This window comes from Drosophila santomea, chromosome 3L (assembly GCF_016746245.2).
Source record: "Drosophila santomea strain STO CAGO 1482 chromosome 3L, Prin_Dsan_1.1, whole genome shotgun sequence".
NCBI lineage: Eukaryota > Metazoa > Arthropoda > Insecta > Diptera > Drosophilidae > Drosophila > Drosophila santomea.
In genome coordinates, this window is record NC_053018.2 from 11,457,202 (window position 1) to 11,470,876 (window position 13,675).

General features: G+C 41.4%; 1 protein-coding gene across 3 annotated transcripts; it reads right to left on the bottom strand.

Annotated features, from left to right (window-relative positions):
• Nucleotides 1-208: 208 nt before the first annotated feature.
• On the bottom strand, nt 209-8,609 carry LOC120448544 (G-box-binding factor). 3 transcript variants are annotated; one of them, XM_039630593.2, is made up of 4 exons: nt 7,937-8,609; nt 6,117-7,874; nt 3,331-3,402; nt 209-2,018 (listed from the first exon to the last, which is right to left on the bottom strand). In XM_039630593.2, exons 2-4 carry the CDS (start codon nt 6,915-6,917, stop codon nt 1,167-1,169), a joined length of 1,725 nt encoding a protein of 574 aa, XP_039486527.1. In that variant the 5' UTR covers nt 6,918-7,874; nt 7,937-8,609; the 3' UTR covers nt 209-1,166. The 3 variants fall into 3 exon arrangements, with proteins under 3 accessions (XP_039486527.1, XP_039486525.1, XP_039486528.1); XM_039630591.2 differs by having other exon boundaries at nt 6,117-8,609; XM_039630594.2 differs by lacking the exons at nt 6,117-7,874; nt 7,937-8,609 and adding an exon at nt 3,773-3,809.
• Between the last annotated feature and the right edge of the window lie 5,066 nt (nt 8,610-13,675).

A 13,675-nucleotide genomic window follows, 5' to 3' on the forward strand; every position in this document is an offset into this window, starting at 1 on the left:
TGGATCGCCAGAACTTATATATTACCCCAATTTGTTGGCTTATAAACAAATAGATTTCGTCCTCTTACTATATTAATTTATCTGTTATTTATTAACCAATGCTATGTAAAAAATCATCAAATTGATCATCACAGAGCTCGCATTACTCTGTGAATAAAATTCAATTTTAATGAAAAATCCCAGAAGTAATAAATAAAATTCATTCGTGTCATTTTCAAAATGAAATTCAACATTTCTGCATTTTTATTTGGAGCCCTTTGCTCGATTCAAATTAGTTATGCATAACAAAAATTAAGATTTGCACATTTCATGTTTCATTGTTTTCTCCTTTCCATTTCGCTTTTTTTTTTGTTTTTTTTTCGACTATTTACAGTATTAAGTTTATACATATGGATTTGCATATGCGATAAAAAGTTAATTAAATTTACATGTTGTTACGGCTTCATTTATTTGCATTACATGTAGACACTTTTGCAATCAATTCGCGTTTGTTTGCTCTTTCCCTTTTATGCATAAGATAACAAGGCTTAATTGACTAAAAAAAATAAAGGCACCTGAGTTCAAAGTGTTATTGCCAAATGTAAATATAATAAAACGAAACTCAAAAATATAACGCTCTTGCTGGAAATCAAAAAACGATAATCATAAAAAATTATACGAGTATATATTTATAACCGTAGCACATAAATATATATATACATATATATATATATATATATATATATATATAAGTACATGTATAGAAATACACTGTTTAACGTAAAGCATTTATAATTAATTCAATTTAATTAATGGTATGTTGTTTGTTTCACCCCTACTTCAACTGCACTCCTTTTACTGACTGACTGACTTCGGATATACTCACTGATATCGTTCATGTGTGTTTATAAATGTATATAGATAAAGTACTTATATGGTCATTGTCCCTGAATGAAATGCTCGTTTCCCCCTCGCTTTCACCCCCCCGCTAATTAAACCCCCTGGTTCTACGAATTCTTGGCTCTGGTTTTGACCAATTGTTGCTTTGCTGACTAGTGCGTTGGTTGTCTCTTTCCCACCCCATTTCCCCCCCTATTTTCCCCCTCGTAGTTTGTCTACATATTTTTTTTGTTTTTGGTCGGATTTAACCAATATCCCAAAATCCTGACCCATGGTATTTGCTAGTTTCATTGCATATTGTACAGCTGCGGTGGCTCCTTGCTGGCCGGCATCCCATGATCGTACTTCCCGAGCTCCGCTTCATAGAGCAGATTGTTGATCAGGTGCTTCACCACTATCTTCGACTTGGACGTCTTCAGTTTGCGTATGGTTATGGCCACGTATTCCCCAAATACTCCATATTCGTCTACATGATTGGCACTCAGGCCACCGCCGCCGCCACCGCCCCCGATGAGCGGCTTGGGGGGCGTGGCGCCGCTGTTGTTGCTGCTCGAGCTGCAGTTGCTGGATGTTGCAGTTGGGTCCAGTGAGGTGTTGTTGTTGTTGGCGTTGCTGCTGTGGCTGTTGTTGCTATTGCCGTTGCCATTTGACGTTGAGAGATCACGATCACGATCACGTTTTTGTGCCATGTTACTGGAATGTTGTTGCTGTTGCTGCTGCAGATGCAACGCCTGTTGTTGCTGCTGCTGCTGCTGATGTGGCTGGTGTTGTTGTTGCTGGTGGTGCTGTTGCTGCTGCTGCTGATGCGGTTGCCCGTTGCAGTGGCTCAGGCTGAGACCGTGATTGTGGCTAAAGTGCTGCTGGAGCGCCTGAAACGCGAGCTGGCTGTGGTTCATCTGCTGCTGTTGCTGCTGCTGCTGTTGGTGGTGGCCAGCGGAACTGGCAGCACCCGCACCCGCCCCCGTCGCACCGCCCACCACCTTGATGGGCGTCAATGTCAAAGCGCCCACAACGTGCTCCACGCCCATCGCCTTGCGTTTGCGGTGGTTGTACGTTAGGTCCGTCGGCTTGTAGTAATTTATGGGCGACGGCGTGCTCGTCCGCCGATCCAGCATCCCCAGCTCCGATTCGTGTTCGATCTGTTGGGATTGGGTAAAGGATGGATAGACTGTGTTGAAAGGTGTGCACTGGAAACATATCTTGCAGACAAATATAAAAATACCCTGTACTAAACCGCTCAGATTTATGTTAGTAAATAATATTTTATTGGTGGCTGTACGGCTCTTAAAAGTTAGATGCCATCTATATCTTTTCTTTTCTTTGAATAATTTGATGTGCATTCTAAAAGATAGAGACTTTCCCCTTACGAGGTGGCGAAAGATGAGCTTTTCCCTTCGCAAAGAAAAATCCGTTCAACATTTCATCAGCTTCATATATTATTTTGCTAAAGATGGGCCGGTCAAAAAATGCCGGAACCTGTTTCGCTATACTTATATACATTTATAGTATCAACGTCTGACGAAATCAACGCTGAGTTGTTTCATCAACTATTTGCTAGAAGCGCATCGCTTAGTATATATAATAATATAAACAATTCGATTTGTAGGTTTGCCAAAGTGCACAAAGGGAAAGGCGACTGGGACATGTGCTTACTTTGATAAGCCCCCCGAGTCGGGTAATTAAATTAAATTGTGGGCACAACCTTGTCTGGGAAAGTATCAAATAGTGAGAGCCATCCCAGTCAGGCCATTTTGCAATCAATGCAGCTTGGGAAATATGTAAAATTCATGAAAAATAAATTGGGAACTCACTGCATTAGGTTGCTAAAAATTTGAATCGAAATGACCAAGTGATTCACACGCCTTTGTCTTTTAAAGCTTATCACTAGCGATATACGGATGTACTATTGTATATCTGCCTTAGCAACACCAATGACCTTCAGGGACTCGAAAGTTTCGACGGTCAATGTGCAAGTTGTGGACGTCACAGAGTGATAAGACTCGTCATCGAATTAAGTTAGTTACAGAGTTTTATACACTTTCGCCCTATCAAGTAAGTAATCTAATCTTATTATTCGCTTTAAAACCTATAATCGAAAATAAAGAAAAAGAGGTGGAATCATAAGTTACTGCAATCGAGATTATATCACTGCGTTTAAGTAAGTTCCATTCTTACTTAATAAGTACTCGAAATACAAATATTACATTTGAGCTCAAAAAATAGATACTTAATATGATCATTATCGTGATTTCTACTAATTCAAAAGACATTATTCAAAAGTGATCCCGTGTCAAAAGTGCTTTTCTAATTACACCCACGCACCACTTGAAATGCCACTTCAGGGGTTGTGATAAAAACAAAAAAATATGGTAAATTATCCCCCCAAAAAGTAACTTCAACCTGTCAATTCAATTAAAGTGCGATTAACAATCAACATCAGGGGGTACTTACAATTTCTGTTTTCACATCCTCGGCGCTGATGTTGCAGTAATTCTCGCCATCCAAATCGGAAGAGGAACGTGTCTGCGAAGATCGAACAAAAAAATGTTAGAATTAGCGTAGACGGTAGAGTCAATAACAAATACAATTATGGCAGTGTGGAGAATTTGCCAGACAAATAATAACAATAAACACAAAAACAAAACATAACATAATAGTAGTGGACAGACGCAAAGCGAGAAACGCGAGAGAAATAGAAAACAAATTAGAATAATAATAAAAAGCAAACTCAGGCACAAAAATAAAAAAAAACACAAACACACAAAAGACGATGCAGACTCGCAAGTCGAGCCGCTGGCGATTAAATTAGTCACGGCGGTACAAGGTGCCAGGGGGCAGGGGGAGTGGCTCAGGGGCGGGGGCGGTACGGGCGGGACAGCAGCCAAGTCCATACCAAAGTGGACCAACGGGTGGACAGACTCACAGACGGACGTGAGACGAGTGACCAAAAAAATGACAGACGAAAAATAACACAAATTATGGGACGATATTATCCGGACGTCGACGAGAGAACACTCTATTTGGCAGGCGTTAAGTATGTAATTTAGCGAAATAATTCTATTGAGTCAGTAAGTTCATCTTATTTAGTTAAATGCATTTAGTTAAAACTATAAGCGTAAGTCTTATATATTATATATTAAATTATTTTGTATTACTTTTCTAAAAAATGTTCGAAACTAGAAGAAAATTCTTAAAAACAAATAGACCGAAAATAGTACTTAAATATGTTCTTTAAAAAACGTAGGAATCAGTACTTAAACAAATCAAAGCTATGTAATTTGAACTAATGGCACAGGTGTGATATAATAAAATGTAATTCCTGTGGGATTGTAATATTACAATTACTTACGAAAAGTACACAAACTTTATATGATTATACTGGTCAAGGGCGCCTTATCGCAGACGCTTAGTGGGGCGCACAATGTGACTAATGCAGCTGATTGCTTCAATATACGTTAAGATAACAGTGCATCTATTATTAATTATTTAAGATTATTTGATTTCCGGGCGGCCAATAACACTACATACATATGTATGTAACTAGTACATATGTAACTAGTAGGCATCTTGGCAAGCGTTTCTTCTTCGGAGCTTCGGGGAAAGCTCGCCGCTTTAGCTGCCCAGCTGAAGTTGCCCGCTTGCTGTTTGCTGGACGGGCGGAGCTTCTGCCCAAAAGTCTCGTAATTTTTATTCGGGAGAGAATCGGAATCAAATACAAAACCGAACGAGCGGGCGAGGCGACATAGGAATAACGAAACGCAGTCCGGCAACTTGCTATATTAATATTACTACGTATGTATATGCATACATACATACAGAGATACATGCATATGTATTCATATTGGAGCTACCGCTGCTTGGGGGCGGCGGAGCATCGATGCGGGGCCAAGGGGCGTGGCTCGGTGCAAAACGTGGGGCCGTCGATTTCTACGGCTGATGCAACACACATGTGTATGCATTATGGATATACATACGTACATATGTATGTACATATGTGCATTTGTAGGTTTGGCGGTGTGTACAGCAGAAGCGGCAGCGCAAATCAAAGCCAGTTGACACACACACACTGGCACACTAACACCAATACTGGCTTATCAAGCGCAACGCAATAGCAGCTACCGAGCACAGTGGGCCTAATCAATTCCGTGCAAATCACTTAAATAAATAGGGCCTACCAAACAAAGCATCTCAATAGCTTTTGGAGAAAAAACAAAAAATTTAACATTATACAAAAAAAAGGATACATTTATAAACATCTCAAATAAATAAACAAAGAAGTCTTAAAAAAAAATGTTAAATGGAAAAATTTGTTTATTAAAAAAAAATTACTAATACGCCATGTGTTCCCGTAATTCTTACACATATCTAAATATATTCACGGTTGCAAGTCAATTCTTACATATTTTAAATTTAATCAACATTATTTGAAATTTGAATTATTTTTAAATAGGCATTTCAACGCATGGAATTGAAATTCTAGTGGTTTCAAAAAAATTACTCATACGCCTAGTGTCTCAACAATAATTCGTCAAAGTTGTAAATATTTAGCTCTAACTCTTTTTGAGTATTGTTGCTATTTACAATGAACATTTAAAGCAATAGAAGTTGTTTTACATTTTATGGGTTTAAAAAAAAATACGCATACGCCACGTATACCAACCGAGAATTGGTCACACTTCTAAACCTCATTTGCCCTTCTAGGTCGAGGTTTCTGTACGTATGTGCAAGGTAAAACAAAAAGTTGTATTACTAAAAGTTTTAATCAATCAATGGCAAAATAACTCAATTTTGAATTTATTACGTATACGACATGTTGACCCAGTTTTGGAAAGCGGATATGCGAATACTTTTGAAATATTTATGTTCGCTGGACCTATTGACAAAGTTTATCAAAATGTGCTTAACCTCAAAAGAGTGTCAAAAGACTTGAAGCTTTCGTCCCACTGTGCGCCACCAGTTGCGCCGCTGCCGTTGACGAACCGCTAGACAGCGACGCCTGCGACGGCGGGCGGAGGCGGCGACAGCAGCAGCGCGTGTGCTGTGCCTGGTGCCGCAAAACAAGTCAAACCACTGGCACTCACACGCGCGCACATGCAAAGCTCCAAAGAAATACGACTAACAAAAAACAACAAAAAAACAACAACTAAAGGCCGAGCAGAGACACATGCAAAATAGGTGGAGGTATACACATACATACATACATAGACCAAAGAAAAAGTAACAACAGCAGCACTTACCACAGCCGCCGAGGAGGATTCGATCAGGGCACCGTTGACCGCCGCCTCCTCGAGTTCCAGTTCGCGAGCTTCATCCATATCGCCAGCGGTATCCACATCCCGCTCCCGATCTCGAGCGTTTGCCACCGCCGCTGCGGCAGCAACGGCGGCCACAGTGGCCGCAATGCGAGCGGTAAGCTCATCGTGTTGCTGCTGCTGCTGCTGCTGCTCCACCTGCAGCATAATGTCCCTGTCCACCAGCTTGTCCGCCTTCAGCTGCTCCAGATCTAGGCTGTGCATCAGGGCCAGCTTTTCGTCCACTTCCGTTTCCGTTTCGCCATCTTGATCTTGATCCTGATCGCGATCCTGATCCCGTTCGCCATCGAGTATGAATCTGATGGCCTCGTAGGCAAACCACATTGGCTGATAGATGACGCCGCGACTTCGTCCGCTGAGGACCTTTCCATGCTCCCGATGAAAGGAGCTGCGCAGGGATTTGATCTTCGAACGAATCGATCGTATTTCCGTGCCATATTTCTGACTCAGCAGCTTGAGTGCCTCGTATTTGGTCTGCTTGATGTGGTAACCTTTGGTGTTGGGATCCCAGAGGACGCGCTGCCTCCGATAGTCCTCGATGAAGTTCAGTATCGTCGAGCGCGACCATTCGACGCGATCAGCTGGTGCTGCTGCCGCCGTTGTTGTTGCTGTTGTTGTTGCAGTGGGCGAAAGTGGGAGTGGCAGCGTGGCAACATCGGCTATCAAAGCAATGGCATTGGAGTTGGCATCGAGCTTGAACTGCGCTGCGGCTGCGCTGCTGGACATTGTTGTTGTTGTTGGTAATGGTGAAAGTTTTTCCCAGCCTGCGCGCGGGATCGGGGTGGTGGTGGGTGGTGGGTTGTTGGTTGTTGGTGGGTGGTGGGTTTGGGTTTGGGTGGCTTGGTGTACTGGTGTGTCGGTTGGCTGTGTTGTGTTGGTGATAGGAAAAGGAGTGTGAGAGAGAGAGAGAGAACGCAACGCAACGACGCGACGAAAAAAGCGTCCACAACACGTTGCTTTTGACTTTCGACTGGCGGCAGCAGCGGCGGCGGCGAGCGTTGAGCGTTCGTTCAGCTGGCCGTGTTGTATTTGTGGCAGCGGCAAGTGCGGCGGCGGCAGCTCAGCTGCACTTTGTGCGAGAGAGAGAGCGCGTGTCCCACGGAGAGCGAGAACGAGCGAGCGAGCGCGAAGCGTCAGTTGTTCAGTTGCGACGTCCAAAATCAACGCAAAGGTAAAGGTGTGCGACTTTTTCTTTGCCTCTCTCTCTCGCACACCCGCTCTTCTGTATGACTGTGTGTGTGTGTGTGCGCGCGTGTGTGTAAGTGCTGCAGCAGGCGGGCTTTTTGTTTTTTTTTTTTGCGCGCGACCTGTTGTTGCTCGCTTGATAATGGCAGGCTTTGTTGTTGCTGCTGCTGCTGCTGTCGCTATCAGCTGTTTTATTGCATGTTGTTGTTGTGGTCGCCACCGATGTGCGACGTGGTGTTGCTGCTGCCGTTGTAGTTGTTGCCCCTATAAAGAGCACACCAACAAAAGGTTCAGTTGTTGTATTTTGTTAGTGCTTCGCCTCTATTGGTATAAATGTTGGTGTAATTATTATAAATGTTGCGGCTACTTCTAGTTGCTCTTGTTGAAAGTTCTCGATAGAGCAGCTATTGGTGTACCGGTTGGCGTTGGTGTAATTGGTGTTGGTGTAATTTTTAATCAGTTACAGGTGTTATTGTTGCTGTTGTGGTATCTCAAGTGCTTGATAATAGTGTTGTTGTAAATATTATTTCCAATGTTTCTATTGTGTTGAGTTGCGTTACCGTTGGTGTTGCTCTTTGTGTTGCCGTTGTGGCATCAGCTGTTGTTGCTCCTGCCGCTTTGTTGTTGCTGCTGCTGTTGTTGTTGGTGAATCATCTGATATTCCAGCTGGTGTTATCAGTTTTGTTTCTTGCTTTTGTTGCTGAGGTGAGTTGTGTTGCTGCTGCTTTTCTATCTAGATTGTTGTTGCTGTGGCTGCCACTGTTGTTGCCTGTGGCTTTTGCTATTACTGCTGCTGCTGTTGCTGTTGCTGCTGCTCTCTCGTGGTTTTCTTTTTTGGTTGTCGCCACTTCGTCGACGCTCGTTCGCCGCTCGTCGTTCGCTGTTGAAATCACAATTTGTACTAATTTCACATATTTAAACTGTGTGTGGCATGCGCGCTGCTCCAAACAGGCCGGTTGCCGTTGTTGTTGTTGCTGCTGCTGCTGTTGGCCGTAAGTTCGTCACTTGCTCTTCGCTCCCCCGCCCCCTGGTCCACACACCTTTCCGTTCGCTTTGCTCGTGTCGCGACTTGCGATCGTTGCTGTTGCTGCTGCTGCGACTCTGCCTGCTGCTGCTGTCGTCAACAGCCCCACGTTGCACAGTGGGTCCGATCCGATCGCACTGCGCATGTGGCAGCGGCTGCCAAACGGCTGCGACCATGAGATGCTGGAAACCAACGAGCACATACACTGGCATCTAGGCAAAAGCCTATTTTTAAACAGCGACACATGGCACAGTGTGGCGATCGCAGTTTACTTGTTGCAAGTAGGGAAGAGTTGGCAAAAATCACGTAGAACTATGTATTAACAAATTAAACTTAAAATACACCGAAATAGACAACTGGTAACAAATAAATAGATAAAGTTAATGGATAAAAGTTTTGTCTCTATATTCATTAGTGAAAAGTAAAAGAACTCTGATGTATTTCTTCGCTTCATATTATTTTGTTGTTGTGTAAAGAATTTTGAACAAGTAAAAAAATTAAACAAAACTAATTTCTAATACCCTAAAACTAAAAAATATTTTTTTCCAAGACATACTAACGTGTTTTATTTAAGGCTTCAAATATGAATCTTAATTTCATAAAACAGCTTTTGCCCCACTGTGCTTTTGGCCGCTAAAGCTGTAAATATTGTTGCTGCCTGGTCCTCTCACTCGCCCTCTCTCTCTCGCACTTCTCTCATCAGCACGGTTGAGAAGTTGTTATCGTTGCCACTGTCGTTTTAGCTGTTACTGTTGGTGTTGTTGTTCTTATTATTATTGCTGCTGCTGGACACAGCAAAAATAATAACAACAACAGCTGAATGCTCGAAAACACGGTAACAAATTTAGCGAGTCAGCAAAATAACAGAAAAAGAATCGAAAAAGGAATTGCATTTCACGGAGAGTTTGGACGTTTTCGGGCTTGTCTCTCAGATATTCTGTTTCATTATACGCTTCACAAAGGGTATTGCCAATTTCGCAGTTAAAAAGACCTCTTTAAATTTTTAAACTATATATTTTATATCAGATATCTGATATATGTATGGTTGGAAAAAATGTTTAGATGCTGTTGTAGATTAAAATAAAGTGTACATTTAAATGTACATTTTACATGTCAATTGTACTTGATGAATTTATTATATTATTTAATTTATATGAGGAGCTTATGCCGATAGGGTATTAGCTGTTTCGAGTTTCGAGCTGTTTCTGTTTATTGGAGTCTCTCCTTTTCGTCTCTTAATCGCAAGGTGTCGCTCACGTAGGCAGCACTTTGATTTTGCATTCCCCTGCACTCAGTCTTTCTTCTTCTCCAGCACACACACATACATACATATATTCTGATTCTCCTCTGAATGGCGTGTCCTAAACCACGTGCGAATATTTTGTATAATTTCACCGAATTTCCGTGTCTCATTCGCACGCATACACATACATGCATACATAATTAGAGCAACTTAAGCGGACTTTTCTTATCAGTTTTGCATTTCGCCTTGCACAAGCGCTCTCTCTCTTTCTCGCACAGCTGTTTTGCATTGCGGAAGCTTTCGCGTCTTCTCCTTCTTCTGTCCGTCCTAACGGCTCATTATCAAGCTGCGCCGCTGCTGCAGCTGACGGCGCAGTCGCAGCGACGTGTTTGCCGCACCTACGATAACGGTATTCAGCTGACATGACCATGCACCTACCTCGACAAAAAACCGGTTCTACTGACTGCGGCATACGCTGCACCACCAAGTCAATAAAAACTGCCACTTCGCTTACGCTTTAAAATAAAAGATTTGCAGCAGCAATTGGAAAAGTCAGGGGGTAGATATTAAATTATAAGCTAAAAGTTTTTTTAAAATGAAGTTAAGTTAAAATGAATTGTTTGAAAAATAAGCTGTTTAACATTATAATGCTTTAAGTTGGGGAAGATGCAGTTATCGTTCTATGTAAATATGTATATTTCAGCTCTCTAAAATATTTTTAATAGCGTTGTCGATAAAAAAATAAAACCAAAAACATTTTAAAATTTGATTACTCATTAACGTTGCTTAGTTGATCACTTTGACAATGTAATAGTTTTTTAATATTAATTAACCACATTTCCATTATTGATAAATACATGCATATGTACATATGTACATATGTATAATAAGTATACGTACTTAGATAATTACTTTTTAATGATTGAACATTTATTTAGATAATAGATACTTTGAAAACGCTAGGTCTCAACTTTGACCCGAGGAAATATTTTTACCAATTTAATATATGTATACATTTAAAAATGTTACGAAAGTTAAGATAACAAACAGTGCGATGAATAAAACATCGCTTACTCATTAATCCCAATACGTAAGCACTTCCTTAGTGGCCTTTGTGCCAATGCAAGTGCGTCCAGGCCAAAGTAGTGTGATTAATCGCCATTAAAAGCGGCGAAAATAGCATGGCCTGCAGCGTGACTGCGGCACATTAGACCCCAACCCAAATTGGCCCGAACTGCGTCAGGCAGGCAAACGAAGCGACGCGACGTCAGCGATGTGGCGCAAAGCTTTTTGCATTCAATTCTCGCTGCCAGTTGACAAATTGACGTTCAAAGTTGTTTGCGCAGCATTTCAGTTGCAGTTTCGGTTGCGTTGCCTGTTTTTCCTCTTCTTCTTCTTCCAGCCCGTCTTTTCACCCGCTTTCCATCCGCCGATGGAACATTCAGGTTCCTTATTACGTTATGACTCTCGACGGTGCGAGAGTTCTACCCACTTCGCTGCCTTTAAATGTGATTGTGCGATTGAGTGCGAATGAACGAGATGGCATAGCACTGGCCCACAAAAGTTATCATACAGATAAAGATATGTACATACCTATATGGGAGCAACAGCTGTAAGGGCCCTAAAAAGTATGCAACAGTTAAATGTTACTCCGGAAATCGTAATATAATATTATATTATATGATCACTTCGATAAATAAGTGTATACTGCTGACCAAGGTAGCGCATTTATATTTTGTATATGTATATGTTATATTCTTAAGTTAATATAAGCTATTTTAAATGTTAAGCCTGAAAACATTTTATTTTAATTATTAGTTGCTCAATTTGTTGATATACCTTGAAGAAAATAATGTAGAAGCATTAACAATTTATAATTAACAAAATATTGCAGTAAACACATTTCTATTCTTAATATTACTTTTGAATTTATTAAGCTTTGCCCTTTCTTCAAGAACTTGTTTGTTATGTGCAAAGACGACCGAATACTTTCTATCCCCACTGTTTCGCCAAGAAATATATAAATTGCAATTTCTGTTCCTGCTGCTGCTGCATTACTGTTGTTGCCAATTCAGTTTGTCGCTGCCATCTAAAATGCATTGAGCTGTCACATTAGAGCAGCAACTCGATACGTCAGGCCCTGCCTTCCGCCCCTCTCCCCCTCCCCCCTCATTTCCAACACCCCCCACCCAGCCGTCCATTAGGGGAGCTCAGCGTTTTACTTGCAGTCAAACACTTTTTTTTGTATCAATCAACTTTGAAGGTGTTACTGCAGTGGATGTTGTTGATGTTGCTGTTGCTGCTTTTGTTGTTGCTACGGCTGTGGCAGTTGTTGCTGCTGCGGATGTTGCTGCAGCGACTGTTGCAGTTGTTGCTGCTGCTGCGGCAGCAAGCGTTTGTCGTTGCGTGCACTTTGGTGGAAATGGCTGTTGACGTTGGCTATATGGAATACTTATAAGTAAAAATACATATTTTTATTCAATTTGCAACATCACGTCGGGACGTCGCCACTCCGGCATTGTCTTTTGTTATTTTTGCGCTTGCCCCTGCGCACCACCGCACCACTGCACCAGTGCACCGCAACACCCCCACCACCCCCTCGCTGTTTATCTGACAATGTTTTTGCCCCCCGCATTTTTTCAATTATGCATCGCACAATGCTTTTCTTTCCTTTTGCCATTCCGTTCCGTTCCTTTTCCTTTCATTTACTTCTCTTTTGCAGCCCCCGCTCCCCCGGGGGCAACTGCTCAACTGTTCAACTGTTTAGCCTGTCGGATTAGCCACGCAGCTGTCGCCGCGCTGGAAAAGCATTTCCACATTTCCCCATTTCCTCGTGCCAGCTAGTCGCCCTCTAAATGCAGCGCCAGTAAGTTGTAAGTTGGCCAGTTAATGCCTCTGTGTGGCACAGACTTTCTGGCAAAAGGTACGGGAAAAACTCGTACTAGAAAAGGTAAGGCTGGTAAAAAGATACAAAGATACAAGATACAAATATGTGGATGCCTTAAAATAAGAATCAAATAAGTTAAATAACAATAAGAACCAATAATGTCTTCACAATGTATAAAAATATGATGAACCAAATAAATGAATAATGAATCAAGTAATAATAATAAACGGTGTATAAATATATAATGATTTTTGTTATTAATTTATTCATTCTATCAGCAATCACTAGTCAACAATAACAGTAGCTAAAAAAAGGAAATAATAAAAATACAATTATCATTCTCCTGAACTTTTTTAACATAGACTGACTTACTCATTTACAGATAAAATGCTACGCTTTTTTTAAATTAATAAACAACTACTTATTATAGCTTTGTAACTTTCTTCCCAGTGATGATTAATTTTGGCTGACTGAATTACACAAAAAACATAGAATTGAGATGTAAACATTTTTGCTCTGTGTGCATTTGCTTGAGTTTTGCCACTGATGCGTATCTGATGGCCAGCCTGGTCGATCCAGTTCGGACCGAGTTGGCCAAGTTAGCCAAGTTAGCCGCGTGCTAACGGGAAGTCGACGTTGAGTGAGCGGCCAAAGGAAGTGCATTTGAATGAATGCACATCTGATAAAGCCTAATACCCATAGACAGACCGCTCCCCTGCACTCCGCAATCCACAACTCACTCGAGTGGTCAGCACTTGGGATCTGTTTAATTAACTTTTTGCTTTTAGCCGATTTGCGAAGGCTGCCAGCCAACGCCAACACAAAACAACGTGAGGCGTTCTGGAGATTTGCGGCTTTCATTTGCAACTTTGTTTGCTCATCGGCGATTGAATTACGTGTGCTTCAAAGAGTTTGCCTTCTATCTATTCATCTATCTATCCGTAAAGTACAACAAAGTAAATCAAGTTCTCTAAAAATAATTAACGAGCTCCAAAAACAAAAAGGTTGCATTTTGTTTTGGGGCTATCTTTAAAATCGATAGAATAGAATAGCTAAAGGACATTTGAATAAATTAGTATCAATTATACGTACTAAAGCGGAAAACAGCATACGCGGGTTGGGTCTGTATTAAATTACATCATCCA

Excerpts from the sequence above, each read along its gene's own strand:
- LOC120448544 (XM_039630593.2), bottom strand. The coding sequence starts at position 6,917 with ATGTCCAGCAGCGCAGCCGCAGCGCAGTTCAAGCTCGATGCCAACTCC. Across the intron at positions 3,403-6,116 it reads AATCCTCCTCGGCGGCTGTG|ACACGTTCCTCTTCCGATTT; the intron begins GTAAGTGCTGCT and ends CGATCTTCGCAG. Across the intron at positions 2,019-3,330 it reads AGGATGTGAAAACAGAAATT|ATCGAACACGAATCGGAGCT; the intron begins GTAAGTACCCCC and ends CAATCCCAACAG.